This window comes from Sarcophilus harrisii, chromosome 1 (assembly GCF_902635505.1).
Source record: "Sarcophilus harrisii chromosome 1, mSarHar1.11, whole genome shotgun sequence".
In the NCBI taxonomy this organism is placed as follows: domain Eukaryota; kingdom Metazoa; phylum Chordata; class Mammalia; order Dasyuromorphia; family Dasyuridae; genus Sarcophilus; species Sarcophilus harrisii.
Genome location: NC_045426.1, coordinates 662,116,557 through 662,142,858, shown reverse-complemented (window position 1 = coordinate 662,142,858; position 26,302 = coordinate 662,116,557). Strand labels below are relative to the sequence as shown.

At 47.8% G+C, this 26,302-nt stretch overlaps 1 protein-coding gene and 1 long non-coding RNA gene across 2 annotated transcripts; one reads left to right on the top strand and one right to left on the bottom strand.

Moving 5' to 3' along the window:
• Positions 1–84: 84 nt before the first annotated feature.
• Positions 85–5,246, bottom strand: LOC116420785. The gene is made up of 3 exons (XR_004231232.1): positions 5,160–5,246; positions 1,609–1,683; positions 85–209 (listed from the first exon to the last, which is right to left on the bottom strand). It is a non-coding gene; the product is annotated as an uncharacterized LOC116420785 (long non-coding RNA).
• Positions 3,976–25,330, top strand: R3HDM4 (R3H domain containing 4). Its single transcript, XM_031948007.1, has 8 exons — positions 3,976–4,487; positions 12,283–12,428; positions 13,012–13,130; positions 18,561–18,684; positions 18,857–18,942; positions 21,420–21,505; positions 21,846–21,901; positions 23,664–25,330. Exons 1-8 carry the CDS (start codon positions 3,991–3,993, stop codon positions 23,765–23,767), a joined length of 1,218 nt encoding a protein of 405 aa, XP_031803867.1. The 5' UTR covers positions 3,976–3,990; the 3' UTR covers positions 23,768–25,330.
• The last annotated feature ends 972 nt before the right edge of the window (positions 25,331–26,302 follow it).

Sequence of the window (26,302 nt, the reverse complement as noted above, 5' to 3'; positions counted from 1 at the left end):
TCATCTTATGGTTGAAGAGGGCCACATACATCAGAATTGATCATCATATAATATTGTTGTTGAAGTGTATAATGATCTCCTGGTCCTGCTCATTTCACTCAGCATCAGTTCATGTAAATCTCTCCAGGCCTTTCTGAAATCATCCTACTGGTCATTTTAAGAAGGGTTTTCATAAGAGTGTCCAGAGGAGGGTGATAGGATAGTGAAACCTTTGAGGATTGGTTAAAGGAATTGGAGATATTTAGTTTAAGGAGACAACTTAGCTCTTCAAGTTTTTGAAAGATTCTTGGGTTTTTTGGTAAACTTTAAATTCATTTTAAACTTAAATACAAAACAGAAACAGAAAAAGAACATTTCTATGTATATAACAGAACATAAGAGAGGATCCAATATAGAACAATAAATTTTCATTTCAAGAAAACCTGTATAAGAAATACTACTTATTGTTTTTAAAGCTACCCAGCTTTTCTTTGCTTCATTGTAGATTTTCTTTTGTTCTCTGTTGTGTACTTCTTTATTTTTTCCCTTCCCTCCCCCAGCATCCTAAAGAAGACTACAATTAAACATGTTTATGTATGTGTGTGTATATACATACATCTAGATATTTATAAACTTACATATATACTCAAACACATATGTAATATACATGTTTCTATTTGCCATCTCTTTCTCTGAGAATGAATAGCATTTTCTCTCATAGATCCTAAAGGATTGTTTTATAGAAGAGATATTAGCTTTATCCATCTAGATCCCAAGATACAGAGCCCAGAACAATGGGAGAAAGATGCAGAGCCAGAATTAGGTTTGACATAAGGAAGAACTTCCCAACAATTAACAAAGTGGGATAGATCGCCTAGGGAGGTTGATATCTCATTGCAGGTCTTCAGGCAGGGGCTAGATGACCACTTCTTAGTGATATTGTACAGGCAATGGCTTTTTATGTATGGATTGAACTAGATAGTCTTTAAGGTCCCTTCTCACACGGATTCCTTTTTTTCCCCTTGGCTAAACTTACACAGACTTTAAGGCATATAATCACAAAGGGAAATGGAATACAAAGTGTGCAAATGTATGCTAGGATTCAGACCTAGTGTTTTTTGTGCTAGAGACACAGAAAATCTCTGTGGCTCATATATAGGACAGAGTGGTTCAAATTTACTAGGTTATCTTAATGAAACTAAAGACCATGGGTGGGTAGAGCTTTTGAGTCTGCTGTGTTTGGTCTAGCCTGAGAAAAACCATTTTGGAGATCCCATTCTAACATAGATCCTCTTCAGAACTCAATACCAGAATCAAATACAATCATTTCTTTGGCTATCCCAAACAACCAACTATAAAAGATGTTGTCCTGTGTTGGAAGAGTGATAGGGGGCTGAGGGGATGGGAAGAAGCTGGAAAGGGGGATTCAAGCTAATTTAAGGAAGGCCTTGAGTGCCAGGCTAAGTCATGAATACTTTAGAGTTTCTAGCTTGGCTCCCCTGGATTCCTGGCTTGTGCTGTATTCATGCCATGGATCATGTTGATCACTCTTAGGTATAGGACTCCACTGGGCAGAAGGTTTTAAAACATGCCCCTTTCTCCAGCTCCAAGTTTGGCTATGGTCCTTACCTGGCAAATCCGATGGGTTTCTAGTGACCATTGTTTCTTCTCAGAAAACTTTTCCCAAGTCTTCTAAGCTAAGATCTATGGGAAGGAGAAATGCATTCACCAACATTTAGGCAACAAGAGGCAGGCGGTCAAATCTTTATAAGCTCAGCCATTTTCATGAAACAACCTTCAAGTAGATTAAGAGCTCAGGGTCATCTGACTTTTCTTCCCTTTCTCTTTTTGCTTCTCTCTAATCATACATCTGCAAATGAGATCCATTTAGCACAGGAGTTCTCAAACTCTTGTTCTCAGCAGCTTTATACTATTAAAAATTATTGAACATCTGTCCAAAGCCTTTTTAATTATGTGGATTATAATTTTTTAGATATTTACCACATTAGAAAAAAAACTAAATTTGAATTTGTACATCTTCTGAAAGGGTTTCAGAGACCCCTAAGATTCTCTGAACCACACTTTGAGAACTACTAATCTGATTAGCAACAGTAGCAAGATTCTTTACAAACTGGCAGTAAAAGCCACCAAATAACAGAGAAATCTTTAGATCTTAAAGATTTTTTTGTACATAGCTTGTGGAGGCATATCGGTCAGTACTTATGTTTTTCTAAAATGCAGTTGGGTAGTGTGATGGGTAGAGTGTTGGAACTAGAGTTAGGATCTAATCCCGGAGAAGTAATTTAACTTCTCAGTCTCAATTTCCCTATCTGTAAAATGGGGATACTGATCTGGTTTCTACCAATTACTAAAGTAACAGTATGAGTAGTTAATCGTGGATACTGGCAAACACTAAAATTTAGGGCTTGATTTGTTGTTTGTTGATTGTCTAGACTTAAGAAAGTAATGGAGAAAATGTGAATAATGTCGACTAAATTTAAAAGTATGAGGCAGTGGAAAGAATATCAGGAAGCCTGAGTTCAAATCTGATTTCAGATATTACAAATGTGTGATCCTAGGCAAGTCCCAGATGAGGTCACAAAGAGTAAAACGTCTCAACAATATGTCCCTCTTTCTTTTCTTCCTTCCTTCCTTCTCTCCTCCCTTCCTTTTTTCCTTCTCTCTTTCCTTTCTTTCCTTCCTCCTTCCCTCCTTCTCTCCCTCCATTCTTCCCTCCTTTCCTCCCTTTCTCTTTCCTTTCCTCCTTTCCTCCCTCCCTCTCTTCCTTCCTTCCTTCCTTTCTTTCTTCTTTTTTAGAGCCAGTTATTGTAATGTTGGAGAAACTGAGGCAAGTAGAGATTAAAGAGTATTTGATAATTTATTTAAAAGGGAGAGATATACTGGGACCAAATGGATCCATGGTTTGGTCCCAGGGCTGAATGAGACTATCGTCTCCAAGAATCCAGCAAACCATGAGAGTTCGCAATGACCTATATGCACGTGGCTCAGACTCAGGGGGAAGACTGAGGCAGGGGCGGAGTCCCGGTGCTGAGAGCCAGAAAGGAATTCTGACAGGGTGGGGTGAGCCTGGGGTGGTGGTGATATAATAGGGGGAGGTACCCAGGAGATGGGGAGAGTCATATTGATAAGACGGTATCTGATATTCTGAGAGCTTGGGATGGGGAGAGGCATTCTGATATTCTAAAACATAAGATCTTTTATCCTTATCAAATATTCTGATTAAAAGAGAGAGGCGGTGTCGCAGGACAATTATAAACTGAGGCAGAACACTTAGGGAACCTGAGGCAGGACTGGGTCAGGATAATTAGGGAAACTGAATCAGGACAATAAAAGAGAACCGTGGCATAACATTATTGAACATTTACTAACACATCACTGTGCGGTCTTCTCTAAGAAACTTTCCTGATTCCCCCAATTGTTTGTGTTTTCCCCCTCAAAAATTTATTTCTATTTTATAGATTCATTGAATTTAGATGTCTGTGCGCATGGCTATATAGGCTCCTATAGTGGAAAGATTGCTTTCATGTTTTGGTCTTTGCCCAACGTCTGACACACTTGCAAATGATTGTGGGATGAGGCTGAATTGGAGTGGTAGCGCCGTGTATTCTTGTTGGCCTTGGGACTCCTTCACTCTTCCACAAACTGCGCGCCTCCTACCAGAGAGCTTTTGTTTGTGTGGGCCCGATCTGGCGGCATTTGCCCCCGCAGGAACGAAAAGGTTTTTAGTATATTAGGAAAGCAGCGACCTCACAGATCTCCCGAAAAGGTCTGGGGCGCCCTAAGAGGAGCGGATCAGGTTTGGAGACCCCCGCTCTCTCCAGATCGGGCTGGATTCCCAGAGAGCCCCCCTGGAACAGCTCTCAGAGACTAACGTAGTCCCGCCTCTCTAATTTTTCAGATGAAGAAACCGAGACCCCGAGAGGGAAAGTGACTTGGTCCAAGGTCACCTCGGTGGAAGCGGCCGAGCCCAACGGAGTGGCCTAACTGGGGATGGAGAGGAGGGGATTTGTGGGGACGACGCTAAGAACCAGCTCGAGTGGGAAAGGCCAGCCCCTCCCGGGCCGCCGGCCCCTCCCGGGCCGCCGGCCCGGTGTTCCCCTCTCTCCTCTCCCTTCTCCCCCAGCTAAAGAGGGGGGCCGGGGGAGGAGCGAGCCCCGGGAGCTCCGGGCGTGTCCCCGCCGCCTCCGCCTCTGGTCCCAGCCCCGGGCTGGGCGGAGCCGACGGGAGTTGAGCCGCGGCCGCCCCGCTCCCGTCACTTCCTGCCCCGGGGCCGGGGCCGCTTCCCCTTTAAGGGTTAGGGGCTCGGCGGCGGCGGCGGCGCTGCTCGCTATGGTGGTGCTGAAGAGCGTGGAGGGCAAGTCGGCCGAGGCGGCGGCTCCCGGAGCCGGGACCCCGGCGGCGGCCCCGGCGGCGGACGGGGGAGGAGGAGCAGGCGGAGGAGGAGCGGCGGCCCCCCCAGGAGCGCCGCCCGGAGGGGAGCCCTACCTGTGAGCGCCGGGGCCCAGGCCCCACCGAGCCCACCCCACCCACCCGCGTAACGCCCCTGGTCCGACCCCGGGATGGGTGCTTTAACAATGGGCCGACTCGGGTCTTCTCTGACCCCGAGATCGAGCCTTGGCAGGCTCTGGTCCTTTCTTGTCTCACTGATTTGAGTCATTAACCACAGGCTGGTTCGGGTTCCCTCTTAAGCCGGGATCGAGTCCTTTCTGCTAACTGATCTAAGAATTTAACTACTGGCTGGCTGGGACCCCTCGGAGCAGAATTTACCTTTGGTGTACCTCGGATTCTCTAGCCCTACTTCTGAAGCTCCCCGCTTATCCCAATTTGCTTCCAGACTTCTGGCTTTTGGGTTTGCTCCGGAACTCCCCTAACCCCAGTTTTGCTCTGGTCCTCCCTGACCCTCTGACTCTCATTTTTTCTCCATCTGTCTCAAGTCCTGGGCTACATTAGGATTTACCCTCAGGCTAACTCTGGACCCCATCGATCATCCTGCAATCTCCTTTGTTTGTTTCTGGCTCTCCTAGGACTGACTTGGCCCTCCTAGATTGACTCGGCCTTCCTAGGACACTTTCCCCTAGCTCTGGCCCGTCGTCCTCTGGTCTAAGATTTACTATCAGCTCGGCTCTGCCTCCCTCTAACACCGAATTGGTCTTTCTTACCTTACTCAGGCCTTTACTCTTCGGGTAAATAAATATCCTTCCTCTAATTTAGGCATGCACCTGCTACCACCCTTCCTCAGCTCAGCCCCCGGCAGATCTCCTTTGGGCCCAGGTGTTTCCCTCAACCCTGGCCCCCTCCCACTTTTCTGAGGATGAGGAAGGAAGGTCCTGCTCCTGTACCAACTACTTCCTCTCTCTTCAATCTTTCCCTTTCACTCAGCCCTACTCACACTTAATCCTGCCTCCTTCCTCCCGAACCCTTCTACCTTCTGGGATCTCTATGTTTCTTCTCTAACTTTTTTCATCCATTCATGGCTAAAGTAGAGAGTCATGGAAGGCCAGAGCCAGGGCGAAAGGATGGATGAGGGGTAGAACATGGAAGGTACCAGACCCGGAACCCTTAGAACGTAGAACATACGGTATCCGAGTTGGAAGGGGTCTTTGATAAAATGTAAAGCCCAGAAGTTCTCTTCATTTTTTTGCCTGTCTTGATATTCACTCTGTTATGGTCTTTGAACTTTCTCAGTCTTTAAATGCATAAGATTTTAAAGGACACTGATTATATTTGAAATGTGTTTGCTGGACTAAAATATTGTGATCAAAAGTTGCTTTTTTTGGTTTATTTTTTAAAGTTCTTAGATCCCTGCTCTAGTTTATAGTTGAGGATACTGAGACCCAGAGAATGGAAGGGGGTTTTGTCCAAGGTCCCATAGGTGTATCTGGCTACTTTGGGGGATTTTAGTTTATAAACATGATTGAAAGGTTTGAGCCTCTGGGCTATTTCCTCCCGAGGTTTTTGTGGGAAAGGTGGAGTGTGTCAGCAGTGAGCCTGGCTTCCTGATAGTGGGGTGCTGAGTGTAGAGAGAGAGTCTTGGGTATTTTGGAGTAGAGAATGTCAGGGTATCTTAAAGGTTGACTGATTTGGCTCTAAGGGGCTTGTGTTAAAATATTCCCTGTAAAGTGGGGGGGTTTAGGGTGTGTGGGGGGGTCTTGGATGAGGAGCCTTGCTCTTGATCTTGAATGAGTCAGGATTTCCTCGTTGCTCATCTCTACATTGGGACAGGCAGTGTTTGTAAGGGGTTTGGAATCCAAAAGGAGTCTGTGTATGTGTTTGGGGGTCAGAGAGGGTTTGATTTCTGGTTGGACTTGACTTTGAAAGGGCCTGGATACAGCTACTGTGCACTGGGTCTGGGTAGAGATTGATTTCTGGGAAATAAACATCACCAGACTTTGCTTCTGCAGGGTCCCTGATAAGCTCCTTGCTTCCAAGGCTGTGCTGTGAAGCAGCTACAGTTAAGTGAGCCAACAGCCAAGAGCCCCCTCCTTCCACTCAACGTTGGCTGCTGTCCAGTGCTGGGCAGGCAAATTATCCTTCTGGCCTTTAATTACCTTTCTGTATATATCTCTATTCCCAAAGTTAATTGTTTGTCTGGGTCCCTGCCCTTCTACAATTCTTGTTCATGGTTGTGACTTGTGGGCTCAGCCCTTTGGCTAAAGGACTGAGAGCTTTTGGAAATAAAGTGTAAACAGAGTTCCTGAAGTGACTAATTGTACTTAACCAGCTTCCTGGCAACTGCCTGGAGCAGTCTCTTTTCTCAGGGCCCAGGATATGCCAAGTTTTTCCTCCTGGAAAAAGTTTTCCTTGTCGATAACAGGGCTGGGAGTCCTAACTCTCCTATTTAATGTGTGTTAATGGGCAGAGGTCACTGTTCTAGTGTCATCTTTTGAGAGCTGAAAAAGACTGCTCAGACGATCCACTCTCCCTGCCACCCACTTCTCCCCTCTTTTAGCCAGTGAGGAAACTGAAGCTCCAAAAGGTTGATTTGCCTTACTCTTTTTATTTGCTTATAAATAGCATAAATGGGAATCTAATTCAGATTTTCTCTTTTAGCCAAGGGCTCCTTCCCCTGCTATGGCTGGGAACTCTTCCAATGACTCCATCACAGGTCTCTGCTTGCTGATTGACTAATAGAGGGATGAGGATGGAGAATTGCTATGGGGAGCAGCAAGCTGGGTTTCCAAGAGAGCTGAGGCTAAAGTCTTCAGATTGGGGATTTTAGTATAGTTTCCTTCTAGGATCATGAGCCAGTCTCAAACCTCCAGAGCTAGAAGACCAAGTTGGAGCAGAAAAGTCATTATGTCTGTTTTTGTTTGTGGTGGTAGTAGTGAATATATGTGTGGCCTAGAAAGCTCTGCTTTCCTGAGATTATGTTTAATTTTTAGGCTCCAAACCTTATCTGATGGATTTTCTCCTCCCCCTCCCCACTTCTCTCTCAGTCTATCTAGAGCCTGGGTCAGGGAGCTTTTTAGAGTCATCTCTACTGATGACCCAATGGATAAAACACTGGACTTGAAGTCAGGAAGACTGGATTCTTATTAGCTGTGTGATCCTGGGTGGATCACTTAAACTTTATTTGCCTCACTTTCCTTATCTGTAAAATTGCAATAATAATAGCTTCTAACTCCCAGATTTGTAAGGATCAAATAGTAAAGTTCAAAGTGCATGACCATCCTCATCACCATCACCATTATTATTCCTGGGCCCTGAAGGTCTGCTAGGGTCTTTTACATAAGGGCCTCTAAGTTCATTATAACAGATATACTAATTAGGAATCTTTTGGATGTAGAATCCTCAGTTGGCCTTCCCCTCCTATAGACTCATTCAGTGTTTAAATAACACACAGACTCTGCCCTTAGGGAACCCACAGTCTTGGAGGAAAAAATACACAGAACACTAATCACTAGGATACATAACAAATCAAGATACTTTGAGCTAGGCTCAAAAGTTAGGCGAGATTTCTGGACTAGAGAAGGAAGCTGCTCTTTTAGGAAATAGCCTGAGCAAGGCCCAAAGTTAGGAAAGCGCAGAGTTGGGTGAGGGAAATCATTTTATTAATGCTGGAAAGGAGGGAGGCAGCTCCTGATTTCGAAGGGCCTTGAATGCTAGGCAGAGGAGTTTGACTTTGATGCAGCAGGGAGCCATGGAAGGGGTTTTGAGTAGAGTTAAGATGTTGGTCAGTTAGCATTTATTGAGAACCTTCTATGTGCTAGGTAATATCCTAAGAGTAGGGGATGGAAAGAAAGACAAAAACAGTCCCTGCTTTCAAAGACCTCATAGACTAAGGGGGAAACAACAGGCCAACAAGTAAAAATGGACAAGCTGTAGAGATAAAAAGGCTAAAGCAAGAGTCTTGGGGTTCTCCTTAAGAGAGTTGGAATTAGGCAGGGAACTAAGACAGGAAGGGGTAATGGGAAAACCAGAGTTTTCTAGGGGCTCAGAGAGCAGCCAGATGAAGGCCATGGTGATGAAAGAGGCTGGGGGAAGGAGTGAGAGGAGGAAGCTAATGAGGTTGGGAGGTGTGTACATAGATGGAGTGATGGACTGGACCATAGGGAAGCTTGACACCCTTCCCCCATCCTTTCTTTATTGTTTGTTTAACTCTTGGCTAATTCACTGACCTTTTTAAAGCTCAGCTGTCCCATCTCTACAGTGCCCCCAAAATCATAAGGCAATCTTAAGCTTTAAGAGCTTAACATTTTAACCTTTAATACCTTGAAATTGTACCATCCCCAAGATTTTTGGGGTGCCCTATTTATATTCAAATCTAAACCTGTGAATCCCTCAATTTGGGGAATTCCCATGTGAGGAAACTCCATCTACCAGGAAGGCTGACATCGTCTCTGCACTCTATAATCCTTGTATGTTTGAAGTAAAGACAGATTAAATGACTTACTCATTCACACGTCCGGCATGTGTCAGGGGATTTGAACTCAGGATCAACTTCCTGTGGAATTAGGTGGTGAAGTGGATAAAGTTCTGGGTCTGAAGTCAGGAAGATCCGAATTCAAATGCTGCCTCTGATCCTGGCTGTATGGCCCTGGGCAAATCCTGAAATTTCTCATTGATTCGGTTTCATTTGTTAAAATGGGGATAATGATAGTTCTTATCTCTCAGGATTATTTTGAGGACAAATGAGATGATATTCATAAAATGTGCTTAGTACAGTGCCTGACACATAGCTTGTCAGTATTCAGTCTTTATGATCTCACTTGGAGTTTCATTTCCTTCTCCAGCTCATTTTACACATGGGGAAACTGAAGCAAACAGGGTTAAGTGACTTGCTAGTGTAGTCAGTAGAATAGTCAGCTCTTCCTGACTCTAGGCCCCTCTTCCCAATAATGTTTTTAAATGCATTTTAAAAGTACATAAGCTGGGGCAGGTAGGTGGTGTAGCCCTGAAGTCAGGAGGACCTGAGTTCAAATGTGACCTCAGACACTTAATACTTCCTAGTTGTATGATCCTGGGCAAGTCACTTAACTCCAATTCCCTAAGGGAGGGCAGGGAGAAAGAAAGAAAAAGAAAACAAGTACCTCAGATTACAAAGGAAATAAATTATATTGAAATGCAGGAGTTGAAATATTTTTTTTCTTTTAGTTCTTGGATCACATGTTAGCATCTCTGAGCTGACAATTTAGCCTCCCTAATTCTAAATCTAGCTTTCTGTCTCCCTCCTGATTTATGTAGTCCAGCCCCTCATCTTATAGGTGGGGAAAATGAGGCCCAGGGTTAAATAATTTGCCCAAGATTCTATAGGGAGTCAGAACCAGGTTTGAACTTAAGTCCAACCGTCTCCAAATCTAGGGTTCCTTCTATTCCATTAAGATTTCCAAATTCGGATGGGATCCCCAGGGGCTTGGTTGTCAAACCAGGATAAGGACATTCCTCTGCTGGTGTACAGATCCCTCTCTGTTCCCATAGAGCTTTTCCGGGGCTCTGGGCAAGGCTCGGAGCCTCTCAAGGCCCTTGGAATGATGGTGGTTGGTATACAAACTTATTGGCCTTCAGCCTTTGGGGGCAGTGGGTTCTGCCCTCCCCCCCATAGAGAACCTGACTTGTTTACAGCAGAAGGATCTTGCCTTCTTTTCAGGCTTCCCAGCCCCACCGGGACTCTTGGGGGTGATTCAGCTCCTTTTATCTCTCGGGCTCAGGGTAGTTGTGGCTTGGATACCTTCCAGCTAGCTGGGGCCAGGGAAATGCCAGGGGACCTCAGTGGGGTGATGTTGTGATGGAAAGTGGGGAGTCTCTCACTGCTAATTTTCTGCAACCCAAGGCTCATCCAAATGGAAATTTAATATTAGCATTTAGAAAGTGATTTCCTCGGGGCAGTTAGATGGTGCAGTGAATAGAACACTGGACCTGGAATCAGGAGGACCTGAGTTCAGATTCAGCCTCAGACCTCTAACATTTCCTAGCTGTGTGACCCTGGGCAAGTCACTTAAGCCCAGTTGCCTAGCCAAGATAATAATAATAACAATAACAATAAAAGAATTGTCTTAAAAAAAAAAGGGGGGGGGGGGAGGAAAAGTGATTTCCTTTGGTAGGAATGGGCAGAAGTAGGGAAATAGAATGTTGACTTAAATACCCCATTTTCCAAACAAATCTGGGTTAGAGATCATTCTAAATGAGTAGGCCTTGGAGGCATTGAACGTCCCAGCCAGCCAGGAGGATCCTTCCTTGGAGGATCTTTAGAACCCAGAATGTCTTTCCCAAGAGGACCTCAGAAACTAGAATGTCCTAGAACTGTTGGAGCCTGGAGGGTCCAAAGAACCCAGAATGTCCTTCCCAAGAGGGCCTCAGAACCTAGAATCTCCTCCCCAAGGGGCCCCTCAGAACCCAGAATGTCCTCCCCAGGAGGACCTTTAGAATCCAGAATGTCCTCCCCAGGAGGATCCTTGGGGATCACCCTCCTCATTTTACAGACGGGGAAACTGTGACCCAGTGAAAAGTGAATGGCCCAAGGCTGCATAAAATTGTGGTTGGGCTGGGCCTTGTACCCCCTGTCCTGGCAACCTGACAGGGACTCTGCACTGCTCTGTCCCCATGTGCTTCTGAATTTGCGAGTCCTGGGTATCTGGTGTCTCTCAGAATGCCATTTATTGAACAGAATTGATTTCAGCGGCATTTTCTCCTGTGCCTTGGAGGAGGAGGCGAGGAGCCTCATGTTCGTACATGTGCCTCCCCAGGGCCCAGCCCGCTTTCCCCTCTAATCTCCTCCATTAGCCTGGCCCCCAACCGGCCCAGAATGGGCCCTGGACCTCCCCCCCACTGGGCTTCCTCTGAGCTGTCTTCTGGGAGCCCCGGGAGGCCTCTGCCTGCCCTGCATGGTAATATATTGGAGTAATTAAGACAATTTAATCGGCTGAGTGGCAGGATTTAGCTCTGAAGGCCTCTCAGAGGTAGCCCCGGGGGGTTCAGTGCATAAAGTGACAGAGCAACGGATTGACTGGGCCACACTGTCCTTCTCCCTCCCCCCTGGTCCAGGGTCTCATTCTGCTGAGACCCCAGAACTCAGAGGGGATAGGCCCTCCCAGACTTAGTAACCAAGTGGCACAGTGAGCAGAGCACAGGCTCTGGAGTCAGGAGGATCTGAGTTTAAATCCAGCCAGAGTAAATACTTACTTCATCACCTCGGGTGAGTCACTTAACCCTGATTGCCTCCGAAAACAAAAACAAAAACAGTTTTGGGGAGGATATATTAAACATCTCAAGTCTTCAAAGGTCCTCAGAACCATAGATTCACAAATGTAAGAGCTGGAAAAGGGACCATAGAAGAGACCATCTCTCTCCATCAGAAGCATTTATTAATGCTTGGTTCACAAGGAACCAATCCCTCTCCTCAAGGAGTCTGCATTATTATTATTATTATTACTAAGGTAATTGGGGTTAAGGGACTTGCTCAGGATCACACAGGAAGTATTAAGTGTCTGAGGCCATATTTGAACTCAGGTCCTCCTGACTTCAGGGCTGGTGCTCTATCCACTGCACCACTCAGATGCCCCTGCATTATTTCTTTCCAATTTATTTTTACTCTGAACTTAACAAATCTCTTACTGTTGGGAAACCTCAGGGACAAGGTCCTTGACCAGAATCGCACAGCAAAGTGTCCAAGCCGCACTCTTTCCCATCTCACACAGCTTCTCCCTGAGCCAGGCCTTTCCCCTTCATCTCCCAGCCGTGCCCCTAGCCTCTTGCCCCCGTGTCTCCCCACCCCCGGTTCCTTTGTCTGGCATCCAGGCCAGGTTGGGAGGGAGAAGAACCTCGTGGCTATTTCTGCTCCCACAGACACTACCACTCCCACCTCCCAAGCTCGAGGGCCAAGCGTCTCACCCCCGCCAAGCGGAGGCAGTATTTCATCAACCAGGCGGTGAGAAACTCGGACCTCACGCCCAGGGCCAAGGGTCGAAAGAGGCTGCAGCAGATGGAGAACAGTGAGTGGGACCTTGGTGGGGCGGGGGCAGCTGTTGGGGCTCCCAGAGCAGGGAGGGGATTTCTTTCTGTGCATGAGGAGGAAAGGAAGATGGAGGGGTCTCCCCAACCCTTCCCCCTCCACACTGCTCTTCACAGGCTGATTCCCATCAGGGCCCTGGGTCTAGCAGACCATGGGGGGTTGGGGGGGGGGGAATTTCCTTCTCGGAAGCCTGCCAAAGTCATCGGAGCATCCAGATCATTCCGAGTTCCTCTCTTGTTTTACCCTTTCCCTCTTCCCTCTTCCCCCTCTGGTCTGGTCTCATGTAATCTGAAAGATCCCTAGTGTAGGACATCATGGGAAAAGGCGCTGGCTTTGGTGTCCAATCCTGGCTCTGTGACTAAGTTCTCTAAACGAGCTTAAGAATGCTAACCTTCTCTGGGAATTGTTCCCTTCAGAGGGGTTGGGTCAGAGGGTCTCTTTAGGGTCTCCCCTCTGGCCCGTGTGGCCCCAACTTGCTGACCTAACGGTAGCTGAGAAACCCAAGGATGGGTAGTCTGGGGGGGGGGGGTTGTTTTTAATCTCAAAGGGCTCTCCTTTGACAGGTCACTATTTGATGACGCTTATGGAGAGGGTTGAGTGCTCCCCTGATGATGGGGACCTGGCCCTTCCTGCTACTCCCAGCATCTTCGCCAAAGCCTGCAGCAACGAGACCTACATTGAGGTAGGCCCCTGGTGTCTTTGTCCCTACCCCCAGGACTTGACCCCTGTGCAGGAGGCCGAGCATCTTGGAATATGGCTTGTTTTAACTTCATGGTCTAGCGGCATTCTGAGAGAGCCTGGGTTGGCTCTCATGTCTGAGCCTCAATTTTAGGCATCTGTAAAATGGGTCTAATACTCTTGTCATTGGCTACCTCACAGAGTTTTTGGGAGAAAGAACATCTTTAATGTTTATTAGCCAAGTGGATTCTGAGGACCGTGATCTGGTAAGAGGAACGGTTGGACTCCTGGGGGCTGGCGGACCCCTGGGTTAAGCCAGTCTCTGGGCCCTGCAAAATGGGGATAGAGTTACTTTGCCTGTTGGAAGGCTGTTAGCCTCTTGAAATCCCTTTTAGCACTGACAGTTATGATTCAAGGTCTCCCCATCTACTCTGAAGGGTTTCCCTGCCCTCAGCCCCTAGTGTCCTCCTGCCTTGGGTCAGCAGAGGAGCTAAGGGCTGTATCTATAGCCTGGGGATGCTCAACTAGTCTGGCCAACTTTGGCCCTGGAATAGAAATTGCTATGGGGACGAGTGGGGGAGGGATGGCCCCCGGTAGCCATTTCTGAGGGCACCGACGCGCATGACGGAGTAGGGGTTAAAGGAAAGATGAGACCCGTGCAATCTGATCAGGAGTCAAGGTCAGTAACACTGGCATGGAACCCACTTCTGCCGACCTCTCCACCTTGGAGCTGGAAGAAGGAATCTGAGCTTGGTGCCAGCTGGGGAGGCACCAGCTCAGGCTCCTGGAGGAGCACACAAGCCTCAGAGCCTGTTAGGTCTCCCTGGGAGCCCCCAGGGTCAGGGGTCTTAACCAGGGTCTGTGGAACCAGTGAGATTTCAGAAGGTCCATAGATGGGCAGATCACCTCTTTATTTTCACTCACCCTGACAGCATTTCTTCTGGTGGGAATGTAGGCAACAAATGTGACTCCAGAGAAGCCCCAGTGCCCTGCCAGGAGTGGAGGTCTGTGACACTGATGAGACTAAGCGCCTCCCCCCCCCCCATCTCAGGAGCTGGGATCCTTGGATCCTTGTCAACTGTGGGCTCCTGCCCTTCCCACCTTCAGCTTGCTTGTTTACACATCCCCTCTTCTTAAGTCTTTTTGCAATATCCCGTTACCCTCCCTGACTCTTTCTCAGCAGTCTTGGCCAATAACCTGTTTTGTGGTCTGTGAGGTGGGGCAATAATGCCTGCTGGGGAAAGGATGGATGATCCTGGGAGGGGAGGGGATCCCCTTCCTGGTAGGGGTTGAGCTAGATGGCCACAGGGCTTTTCCCCAATTCTGAGATTTCGAGAGTTCACAGAAGGGCTTAAATAAAAAATCTGAGTCTCAGTTGCTAGAACCATAGACTGTCATTGTGTGACAGGCCCCACGAGGTCCAGAACCTAGAATGGCAGCCTGAAGGGATGCTAACAGATCTAGGCTGAAAGGAACCTCAGAAGACATCTTGGCTGATCTTCAGATGGGTAAACTGAGGCCCCAAGTTAACATCTCCCAAGGTCACACAAGTAAATAGGCGCTGAAGGGTCCAAAGATCCATATTGTCCCTGGTCCTTTTTTTAAAAATGGATGAGAAGAGAACTGGGGTTCAGAAGAGAGAGCCTAACTATCAAGTTTACAATGTCCTGGAGGGCCTGTGAGAGGGCCCTGATCTGGTTCCATGTCATTGGCAGAGGGAACCCTTTCTTCTGGGGTAGGTCTACCCTGAGGGACAGGACTTGAACCCAGGCCTTGCCCTGCTGGCTCAGAGGCTGACTCTCCTTCTGGGAGAGTAGAGGATCAAAAGCTAGTGTTTTTTTCTCCTTTCCAAGGGAGTGGAGGTCAGCCCTCAGTAGCAGCCTCCTTATCTGCCCTTGGCACCCTCCTTATCTGCCTCCTGCTCCTCAGCTCATTAGATAATTCCTGTCCCGAGCTGGGGAGGACAGAAAGCTTAGAACTAGTTTCTTTGTTGTTATCTTTCATTATCATTTTATTATGATTGTTATTATTATGGTCTAGGTTGGCCTTGGAGGCGGGATCCCAGGGAGTGATTTTTTGGCTGCTCCTATACTAACTGGCTGTGTGATCCTGGTCCCTTTTTTTCCTTCTCAGTTTCCTCTTCTGTAAAATGAGTATAATCATATAATCCTCTCACAAGGAAAGGACCTTTTGTTTTTTCCTGTTATTTATGGTCCAGACCTGGGATGTCATCAGTGTGGGGGAACTTTCGGGATGTTTCCTCTTATTTTGTGATCTTGGGGAAGATGCTTAACCTCTGTCTGCTGCTGAAAAATGGGGGCAATGATAGCACCTACTTTTCAGGCGGTAGAGTGTGTGTGGGGTCCAATGAGATCACATGTAAAGTACTTAAATAGTAGTTATTATTTCAGTAATTTTAAATATTCTCAATAAGGAAACTTCCTTTACCAGTTCAGATCTGCCCCTGCTCTTCAATTAGTCTGGCAGAATTGCCGGAGGGTACTCACTAGCTGCTGACTTGCCCAGGGTCTCACAGCCAGCTTGTGTCAAAGGCAGGATTAGGATTCAGGCCTTCCTGACTCTCCAGTAATACTCTATTGCATTGAAGTCCATTCCTTCCCATCTTGTTTGAATGGACTTTTCCCAAAAATATTTTATGTTCTCCAGTTACATGTAAAACAATTTTTTCATTTGTTTTTAAAACTTTTAAGTTCCAAATTCTCTCCCTTTCTCCCCTCACACCCAGCCCCCACTGAGAAGGCACAAGTGAACAGTTTCTATGTTTTTCGATTGAATTCAGATAGGAACGGGGACACGACACGTTGTCATGAGTCTTTTATAGTTGTTGTTTTACTGACTCGCACAGACAGATAGAAAACTTGCCTTTTCTAAGTTGAATAAGCACATTAGGGTGGAAGCTAACCTTCTGATTTGTTAGGATCATTTCAAAAAATCCTAATCCTACAAACCAACCCCCAGCTCAGCCTTGAAATTCATAGAAAAGATCCCCACCCTTTTTCTTGTTAGGTAACCCTCTGCTGGGGTTTAACCTTGCCCAAGTGGGGAGCTGGTCCCACCTCCATGATTAGCCAGATCTGAGTGGGTGCAGACTGGAGGCTTTCTTTGCTGGTCAATGCTTAGGCTTAGAAATGGCTGGTGAGATCCTTCTTATAATATCCCACGGCTCCCTCCCCTCCATTCCTCCACCCCCTCAAAAGTTCTTTCCTTTTGCAGAATACACAGTGACGAGAAGTAGCTACTTCTGCGATACAGTCTCTTGTGCTTTGTCTTTGTTTCTCTTGCCTCCCATCCTTCCTGATCCACACAGCCTCAATTAGCCCTGGCTTTCAAATGGGAACTTGTATGGTGGAGAACCGTCAACTGCCAGATATTGTGGGAGGCTGGAGGCAGATGACAGCTCTAATCTCTTCCCTTTAAACAGATGAGTTCTGGCCAAGGGCACAGTCAGCTTATCTCCCAGAAGGCCCTGCAGAGGAAACGTGGACAGTTGTCTCTAGGCCATCTCCATGGCCAGAGAAATGCAGTGGCATTGAGGACGGCAAAAATTGTGTTGACTCTTTTGCGTCAAAGAGCTGGGTCCTAATCCCACCTCTGACCTGGATGATCTTTTGGCATATCATTTCTCCCCCCCGGAACTCATCTGGAAAATGAGGGTGTTGAACGCCATGGCTTTCGAGAGGTCTTGGTGGGGTGGGTAGATCAGTGGCTCTGGATCAGGAGCTTTGGGTTGGGATTTGGTCCTGTGCTGTCTCCGATCTGCTACACCCCCAGCCCTTCACCTGTTCCAAGCAGAGAGCCTGCTCTGGCCCCTGCTCTGGCCTCTGATAGTTGCCTTCTCCCAAGGAGGCAGGCCCAGGAGCCGTGGGTGTAGAGAGCCTTTGTTGGGGGGCCCTACTGATGGGCTAGGAGGGAATGGTCCCCCTCTCCTTTGCCCAACAAAGGCTGCCCAGGGGAGGGCACTGGTGACTCAGAGGATCTGTCAAAGGAAATCAGGATTTTTAGCCCCTAAAGTAAAAAGACTTTGAGGAAAGGGAACTGCGGTCCAATATTTGATGGGCTGCATAGAGCAGGAGACTTGTTCTGTCTGGCTCCCCCAGGGCAGAACCAGGAAAAGGGGCTCTGGAGGTTTGAAGAAAGGCAGATAGGGCTGATAAAAAGGAAACCTTCTGTAAAAATGAGAGCTCGTCTCACAGGGCATTGGGAACAAATGATTTCCTGGAGGACCCCAAGGTCTGTTACTAGTGCCTGCTACCTCAGTGACCTTGGGCATGTCATTCTCCTGGGCCTCCCTTGACCAATGAGGGGGTTGGACTTAGATGACTTTTCCAGGCCATATATTCATTCTTTCTTTCTTTCTTTTTCTTTTTTTTCTTTCTCTTTCTTTCTTTCTTTCTTTCTTTCTTTCTTTCTTTCTTTCTTTCTTTCTTTCTTTTTCTTTCTTTCTTTCTTTCTTTCTTTCTTTCTTTCTTTCTTTCTTTCTTTCTTTCTTTCTTTCTTTCTTTCTTTCTTTCTTTCTTTCTTTCTTTCTTTCTTTCTTTCTTTCTTTCCTAAAGCTTTTTATTTTCAAAGCATATGTGTGGATAATTTTTTTAACATTAACCCTTGCAAAATCTTGTGTTCCAAATTTCCCCTCCCCTTCACCCTACTCCCTCTTGTAGATGGCAAGTAATCCAGTATATGTTAAATGTTAAAAATATATGTTAAATCCAATATAGGTGTACACATTTATACAATTATCGTGTTCCGTGAGAAAATTGGGTCAAAAAGGAAAAAAAATGAGAAAGAAAACAAAATGGAAGCAAACAATAACAAAAAAAATGAAAATACTATGTTGTGAACTACATTCAGTTCCCACAGCTCTCTCTCTGGGTGCAGATGGCTCTTCATCACAAGACCATCAGAAGTGGCCTGAATCATCTCATTGTTGAAAAGAGGTCACATCCATCAGAATTGATCATCATATAGTCTTGTTGCCAGGCCATAATTTCAGTCCTAAGATTTAGGCTGGAAGAGCCCTGAGAGGCCATTTCATCCCTTCCCCCATTTTGCCCAGAGGCCCAGAGATGATGTGAGTTACCCACACTGGTGGCAGCCCACATCTGAACGAGACTAGACCTCTTTCCATGGTAGCTCCCTACCTCTACCGCCCTTCCCTCCCTGCTCCGGCCCTGGGAGTTTTCAAGCAAGCCCAATGTCAGGACAACCTCTTGCCCAGAGGGTTGGACCAGGTACCCAGGCTGAAGACCTTGGGTGGGTGGGTGGGGGGGGAAATCCTGCCCTCTCCGGCCTGGATGCCTTGTTCCTCCACCGTGGGTGGCAGAGGTTTTATGGGAATGACACAGCTCCTTCCAGCCAACGTCCCTAGAATTAATTTAGGCATTTTCTCCTGCCGCCCGTCCCTCTATTTTTGCAGATCTGGAGCGATTTTATGAATCGGTCTGGGGAGGAGCAAGAGCGGGTGCTCTTGTACCTGGAGGAAGAAGCTACAAAAAAGCAGAAAAGGAAGGTCCCAGCTAAGAATGAAGATAATCGGAAAGGTGTTGTGAGGTCCCACTAGGCAGGGCTCTGGACTCGGGTGCTGGGGGAGGGACGTGAGAAGAGCCTTTGGGAATGGGAGCTCCTGGGACTGGGCAAGGGGAGAGGCAGGACCTGGGGAGGTCAAATCGTTGGGAGAACCATTTAGCTTAGCTCAGTTCTATTGCTTTCCAGAAGATCCATCTTACACCGCCCAGGCCTGCTTCCAGAGGATTAACCGTCGCCTGAGGAGCACCTTGAAGCGGGGCAGAATCCCCATGGTGAGTGATGATGACTTATGTCATGAAACTGTCCAAGCTGGAAGGGCCCCTGGAACATACGGTGTCGGAGGAGGGAGGGCCCCCAGAATGTCTGAGCTAGGTTGAATATTGTTAGGATATCAGGGCTGGGAAGGACCTCTATCTGGCATTCCTTGCAGCACCTGGTGTGCAAAAAGGGTTTAAGAAAAGCTCTTTGCGCAGGGAGGTAGTGATAGAGTGCTGGAGCTGGAGTCCAGAAGAACTGAAGTCAGATCTTTATTTACTTTGTGACTTTAACTGGCTGAAACACTCTCTCTTTGTCTCTCTCTCTTTCTCTCTCTCTCTCTCTGTCTCTTTCTCTCTGTCTCTCTCTCTATCTGATCCTGTCTCTCCTCTCTCTGTCTCTCCTTCTCTCTCTTTCTCCCTTTCTCTCTCTGTCTGTCTGTCTCTCTGTCTCTGTCTCTGTGTGTCTCTCTCTGTCTTTCTTCTGTCTCTCCTTCTCTCTCTCTTTCTTCCTTTCTCTCTCTCTCTCTCTCTTTCTCTCTCTCTGTCTCTGTCTCTGTCTCTCTTTCTATTTCTTTTTCTCTCTTGATATCTATCTATCCATCTGTCTGTCTGTCTGTCTGTGTAGAATAGGGATAACAAGGGCACCTTCCTTCCAGGATTGTTGGGAAGATGAAAAGGAGATCATATTTGTAAGAACATCGCAAAAGCCCTATCAGAGTGTTAGATGATAATATTATTATTATTCATTATTATGACTTCCTGTGCTCTGCCTGCCTTAAGTAATTAGGATGAAATTGCTTGAATCCTAATCCCATCTTTTGTTTGCGATCCCTCTATGACCTTATTATTTCCTGATTGGTAAAAAGAAGTTGTGGAAGGGGTCTAGGTGGTATAGCAGCCGGACTCAGGAAGACTCCTTTTTTGAATTAAATGTGAGTTCAGACACTAGCTATGTGATCCTGGGTGAGTCACTTTACCTTGTTTGCCTCAGTTTTCCTCATCTGTAAAATGAGCTGGAGAAGGAACAATTCTGGTATCTTTCCCAAGAAAACTCCAAATGGGGTACTAGAGATTCGGACATTAAACAACACAAAAGAGGGCCTCCCAATTTGTTCTGTGGTCTAAGGCCTTTCCTGCCCCCATCCCTGACATGATTCCCCGCACCTCCCTCCTGGGGCAAGCAGAGGTCTCCTGTGTTTTTCCTTCCCCTTTTTAGATGCTTTAGCCTCAGTGCAGGTGATTGTGTGCGTGGAAGGGGCTGGTGGCTGCCTTTTCCCTCCCCTCCCCCCTATTTGGCTGCAGCCGTGCAGATGTCACCCGGCTCCCATGGCTAGGTCACTGTGACCGACACCAGCTCGCAGGAGGGTTAAGGAACCTCTTGGCGCATCTCGCCAGCCAGCCAAGGCCTGGCAATTGGACTGCGCCGTTTGTTTGTCCCTGAGTCTTTGTCTTCCGCCAGGGCTGACATCCGAGAGGTCAGAGGGGCGGTCCTTGTGCCCCCTGCCTGGCAGCCCCTCCTATTTACATAACTCCGACTTGCCAAGGCTTTGTCCTTTGGTTCTTAGACTTCCCAGTAAGCCATAAGATTATAATATTCGGATTTAGAAAGGATCTTTGGATGGTCTTTTTTTTTTTTTTTTAACATAAAAATTACTTTATTTCCATTATAGCTGCATACAAGTAAGAAACTTCAAATATGATTTCGTTATATATTTAGCTGGTCATAAGTTTATACACAAACAAGTTCTGTTGTCTTCATTATCTAGAAAGGAGGGAAACATTTATCAAGCAGCTACTATATGTTAGGCTTTGTGGTAAACATTTTACAAGTAATATTTTGTAAATGATTTTACATTTGATTAGGATAGTCTTTAACCCAGCTCCCTCATTTTAAGGAGGGGGATCCTGAGGCGTACAGGAGAAGGATCTGGAAGAAAGAGCTTGATCTTAGGTCACTTGCCTCCAAATCTAGCATTCCTTCCAGCTACACCTAGCAGTGGGAAAGCTAGGCTCCCCGTTGTACAGCTGAGGAAACTGAGGCTCCACTGGAGAGCAGACCAATGGCAGAGCCTGGTACCCTTTATCATGTATGGCGCTAAGTCTTTGGACACTCGGTGCCCAGGGCAGCTGCTGTTTCTTGAGGGTACAGACAGGCATCGGGGCCCTTGGAGCTCCTGTGAGTTCTGCGGCTGGTTTTAGTTAGTCCGCGAGCATTTATCTCAGCGAGGGGCTTCTTAATCAGGGAGGACTTAGTCTGGATAACCCCCGTAGTATATTCCAGCCCGGAGGTTTCTGGGGTATGCTTCGAAGAGAAGAGTGGGAGGGGTGTGGGGTGCTGCTTTGACAGGGGACACAGGAAGGAGATGACATTCTCTGGTTCTCCCCTCCCTGTGGGGAGGGGTAGTGATGATGGGGAGCTCTGCCCCTCCCAAGATTGGGCTTCCCCACCATCCTTGTCCTGACTGATGGGACCTCGTCCCTCTCTCTCCCAGGACACACTAGAGGGTCTGGAAGGAAAGCTCCTGAGGTTTTTCTCTGTCACCCCTCGATCTGTCTACACAGCCATGATGGACAGCAGGTGAGCCTTCGGCCCTTTCCCCAAGACATGGCTAGAGACCAGCCCCTACTCTCCCCGCCCCCAATCTATTCTCCTTGGCCTGATTTCCCCTTTCCCTTTTGGGGCCAAGGCCAGTGTGATTTCTCCCTTGGGAGGCAGGGGGACCGGTGGGTTTGGGTTGGCCCCAGGTTCCCTCAGGCAGGGATTTAGGGGGTGGGGATGCTGAGTTTCTGTCCAGGCAGAGGTTGTGCCTTTTCAGAATACACTTTGGTGACTTTTTGATTCTATCCAGGACTGGTGGGCAGGAGAGCCCAGTTCTCTGTCCCCACTCTTGCCAACCCTTTGTTGTTCTTCCTCCTAGCTTTGAGAGGCTCTTGCTTCATGCCCTCTGCCAGTACATGGACCTGGTCTCTGCCAGTGAGTGCTTTCTGTGGACTTTGTTCTGCCCCATATCTGCCCTGCATCGACTTATGGGAAACCCTTAGGAGACTAGAGACCCTCAAGCTTTACCAGTCTGCTCCCTGAAGGAAGTAAAACCTCTAAGGCTTCATCCCCATCTAGGCCAAGAAATGGAGGCCCAGAGAGGGGGAGCAACGTCCCACAGATAATTAGTGGCAGCTGGATCAGAATCAACTCATGTCTCTGTTTTCTGGCCCTTACTAGCTTGGATGTTCCATGGAAACAGCCCAAGGAAGACCACCGAGTCTGAGGCTGGGGGGTGCAGCCCCAGACCTGGATTTGGATAATTGAAGCCTGTTGGAAGGGGGGAACTGGAGAGGGCTGACTGGGGCCACAAGGGAGCACTCAGGCCCTGCTTATTCTTTAGCTTAATGAAGCTGCACTCATTAAAAGGCTTAAGTGTTCTCTCTAATGGCCTGGAGGGGAAATTAGGGGGCAGAAGGCACTTAGCCTCCTGGAGGACAGTGGGGGCCATCCACATAGACCAGCTGTGTTCAGCAGGGCTTTCTTTTCTCCTGAGTAACCAAGGAGCAGGCTGTCATGACAACCTGACATAGGGAAGCGGTCTCTATGACTACGGGGTGGGTAGATAGAAGAAGGAGGGGTGAGGGGGATTCTAGTTCTTGCAGTAAGGGGGGTGGTCTGTCAGGCTCAGCCTGGAGGATCTGAATCAGGGTGGAGGAGGGGAAGATCTGCCTTAAATGAGTCAGAAAGCATGGTCCAGAAGGAAGAGCCCCAGGTTCTCTGCCATGGAGTTGCACTTTAACCTTGGTCAAGTTATTCAATCTGTTTTGTTCCTCAGTTTACCAGTCTGTGAAACGAAGCAGTTGGATGAGGTGATCTCTAGATCCCCCCCAATTCTCATATTCCTTATTCTAAGACAGCCCTCTCCCCTCAGCCCTGATCTGTAAACAGTTACTCTCTTGTCCATTATTTTCAGGCTGATAGTTGAATTGAGATCACTGGTCTAGAAGCCAGACCTACAGGGGAAAATGAGCAGTTCCTTTCTTCCCAGACCTTGTATTGGACTGGGATGGGCTCAGCACTAGCTACAGCATATAATCATAGATAAGTAGAATATAGAATGGGGAGTAAGAAGGCAAGCTCTGGCAGAGAATTCTAGGAATATTTGAGGAGGGAGAAGAAGGTGGGGAGAGAGTAGAGGAAGACACGGTGGAAGGGAGAGCGTTGTTAAGGTAAGCATTCTGGGAGAAGGAGGGGAGCGCATTCTGAGTATGGCACATGGAAAAGAAGGGAGATTTCTGAGAAGCTTGTTTGCTAGGAATAAGAAGAGAGCTATAAAAGCAGAATGCTATTCTTATAATCTTGGGAGGGGCCATTTCTCTTTCTCATATTGTCCAGAGGGGGAGTACAGTTGACTTCTGAAGATGGAGCTAGGTTAAGTGTGATCCCATCCAGATCAAGTCGAGATGGTGTCCCCAGTTGGGGTGAGCTCCCTGTTTTCTGGAGATATTCCAACTGAAGTTACATGAACTCCTGTAAGATGTTGCTTGAGGGATTCGTGTATATTATGGACAATGAGATAAGAGGATGATTGAGGACCCCTTTCCGCTGTAATTCTTAAAAGTCTTAGTATCCTCAGAATTCTGAGAATCCAGGACAGAATCCTGGATCTCCCCATTCTGTGCCCCGTGTCTCCACTGGTGATTGCTCAGGATGTTTCTAATTCTCTGTGCCCCTTTGTATCCCTTTCTGGAAGGTTCCGACTTTGAGGGTAGACGGCAGATGAAGGTGAGCAACAAACACACCGACTTCTTGCCTCCGGAGCAGCTTCTGTCTGCCTACCTCGAACAGAGGAGCTGATGGCACCCCTCGTTCTTCCTCACCCAGGGGCCAGGATGCTCCTTCTCTTATCTCCCTCCCTTGGGGGTGGGGGATGGGAAGAGGACTTGTTGACCCTTGGGCAGCATGGTCCCAGATTTGTTGATTATCATTGTTATCATGGTTTTTTTAATCTTCCCTTAACTGCCTGGCCCACTTTGCTTAGATCTGGGGTTTGCTTCTGGTGTTTTAATTTTCTTTTTACAAGGTACTTCAGAAGTCCTGATTTTTTTTTTTTTTGTGTGTGTGTGTGTGTGTGGTTTTCACCCCTGACCTGAAAGTCTCTCATTCCTCTTCCCTTTAATCCTTCAGCCTTTTTTCTTTGGAAAGAGGATCCCTGAAAGATTTTCCTGGGGTGTTTCCCCCCAGATCCTTTCAGAGGAAGCTCTGGACACTCCCTCCAGTCTAAGCCTCATGGATGTTTACAACCCTAGTTTGCTGTGACCCAGGGGTCTGGGCTGGGGCTGGGGGCTGTTCATTGAGCAGGAGAGAGTTCAGGGAGTGAGCCACCCTTCCCAGATCAGTACCATCTGTCCCAGAGGGAAGCAGGCTGGCAGGCAGTATTTTATCATTATTATCATATTTTTTTAAGATTTTTTTTTTTCTTTTGAGGAAGGGTTGGGGAGGGTGTAGGAGTGGGTCTATTTTGGTCTAAAAAGAAACCAAATTTGAGTTAGATTCTCTTTAGGATCTAGCTCTTCTCAAATGATCAATTTGTGTAGTTAGAGATGTCCGCCCTGCCCCTTCCCAACCTCTCCATATCCCTAGCCAGTGAGCCATTCCCCAGGCCGGTCTGAGTGTCCAATCCAGACCCAAGGGAAGATGGCCGTCCTGTGAATTAATGTGGCCAGCAGGCTGGGGGTGCTTTCCATTATTCCCCATATTAGGACTATAGTTTCTCTATAGTATGTGTGTGTGTGTGTGGTGTATGTATGTGTGTGTGTGTGTGTGTGTGTGTGTATGTTTGCCCCCATCCCCATCCCTGCAAAAGGGCAGCTCCATTCTTCATCTCCTAGAGAATAAATAAAAAAAAAAAAACCACATATAGTAACCCTGAGCCCCTACTTTTTTGGGGGGGGTGTTTGGTTTTTAAATTGTATGTGTCTTCCTGTGGTGCCTTTTTTGCAGACTTGTTATCACTTGCATGGAGGGTGAAGCTGCAGGGCCCTGGGCCTCTCCTCTTGCTCTAGGGCCTGGCTCACAGTAGCTCTCCTGGGAAGCTGTTTTTCAGCCAGGGCCCCAGGACCCAGAGTTTGGTGATCCGGGGGGGGGGGGGGGGGCCTCCCTGGTTGGCACGGCCTCTTTTGCCCACACTCTTACATTTGGGCCTCCTCTCCCCTCCCCTCTGATCCCAGCCGTGGATCAGCCACAGGGGACTTGGCTGGAGGGTTGATGCCCTGGGCCTGCCTCTGTTCTGGGTCTCACTGCCCAGACAGGCCTTGAGGACCATGAGTGGAGAAGGCAAGGGGGGCTGCTGCCTAGGCCTTGGCTATTGCTTGGCTTTGGGGAAGGCGGGTGTAATAAATTCCTGGTGCTCTGTACTTAGCCCCGTCTGTGTGTCTTGTTTTTCCCCTCTGGGGCCTCGGGAAGAGGGACAGGTGATCGGCATCATGGGGATGGCGGCACTGGCAGCCCCTGAAGAGAGAAGGGAGCCACCGGGACGGGCCTCAGGCTTCTCACCTGGAGTGGGAAATAGGTTGGGGAAAGTAAACCACAGAGCCTGAGAAGACGGATGCTGCTGTTTGTCTGACATACTTCCTAATTTGTCAGCATCCAAATCCAAAGGCAGAAAGCCTTGGAGAGTGAGAGATCAGTTCTGGGAAACTTAGACAAACCATTTCCCAGCCTAAGCCTCAGTTTCCCTAGCTTTAAAATTAGACTTTTTTTGGTGGTGCAAACTCAGTACAGGAACCAGCATAAACTGCATTGGTGAAACTGCAGCAAGAGGCAGTGTCCCAAACAAGTGTCTCTGCCTCTAACGTTACCCTAACTGAGCCACAATTGGGTTCCCCGTGTTAGGCTCTGGGCACCATATTTTAAGAAGGCACCTTGACAAGCAGGAGCGGGTACGGCCCAAAGAACCAGGGCTGCAAGCATGGATGCTAGAGCCCCCGCTTCCCCCGCCCGCAGTTTGGGAGGTGGAGCTCCCAGGACCTCCCTCTTTCCCCTCAGCCACGCCCCCTGCCCTTACTCTCGGGTCCCTCCTCTTCAGGCCCCGCCCCATCACTCTGCATTCTAGGCCCCGCCCCTGCTCCCGGCACTCCCGCCTCCTCCCTCTCCTTCTGGGGTGCTCCAGGACCCGCCCCCTCAGCTGCCCTTTCAGGTCCCTTTGCCTCCCGTCGGGTCCTCTCAGCCGCAGAGCCCCCTGGGATAGAGAAGGCTCGCTCTCCGTCTTCGGTTCAGGCGTCGTATGTTAATTACGCAAACATTCAGTAGCTCCCTACGGTTTCACTCGAAGGAAAATTTATTAGAGAACGAGAATTCTAAGATTTTACTTCAGAAAATCATAATAATTCG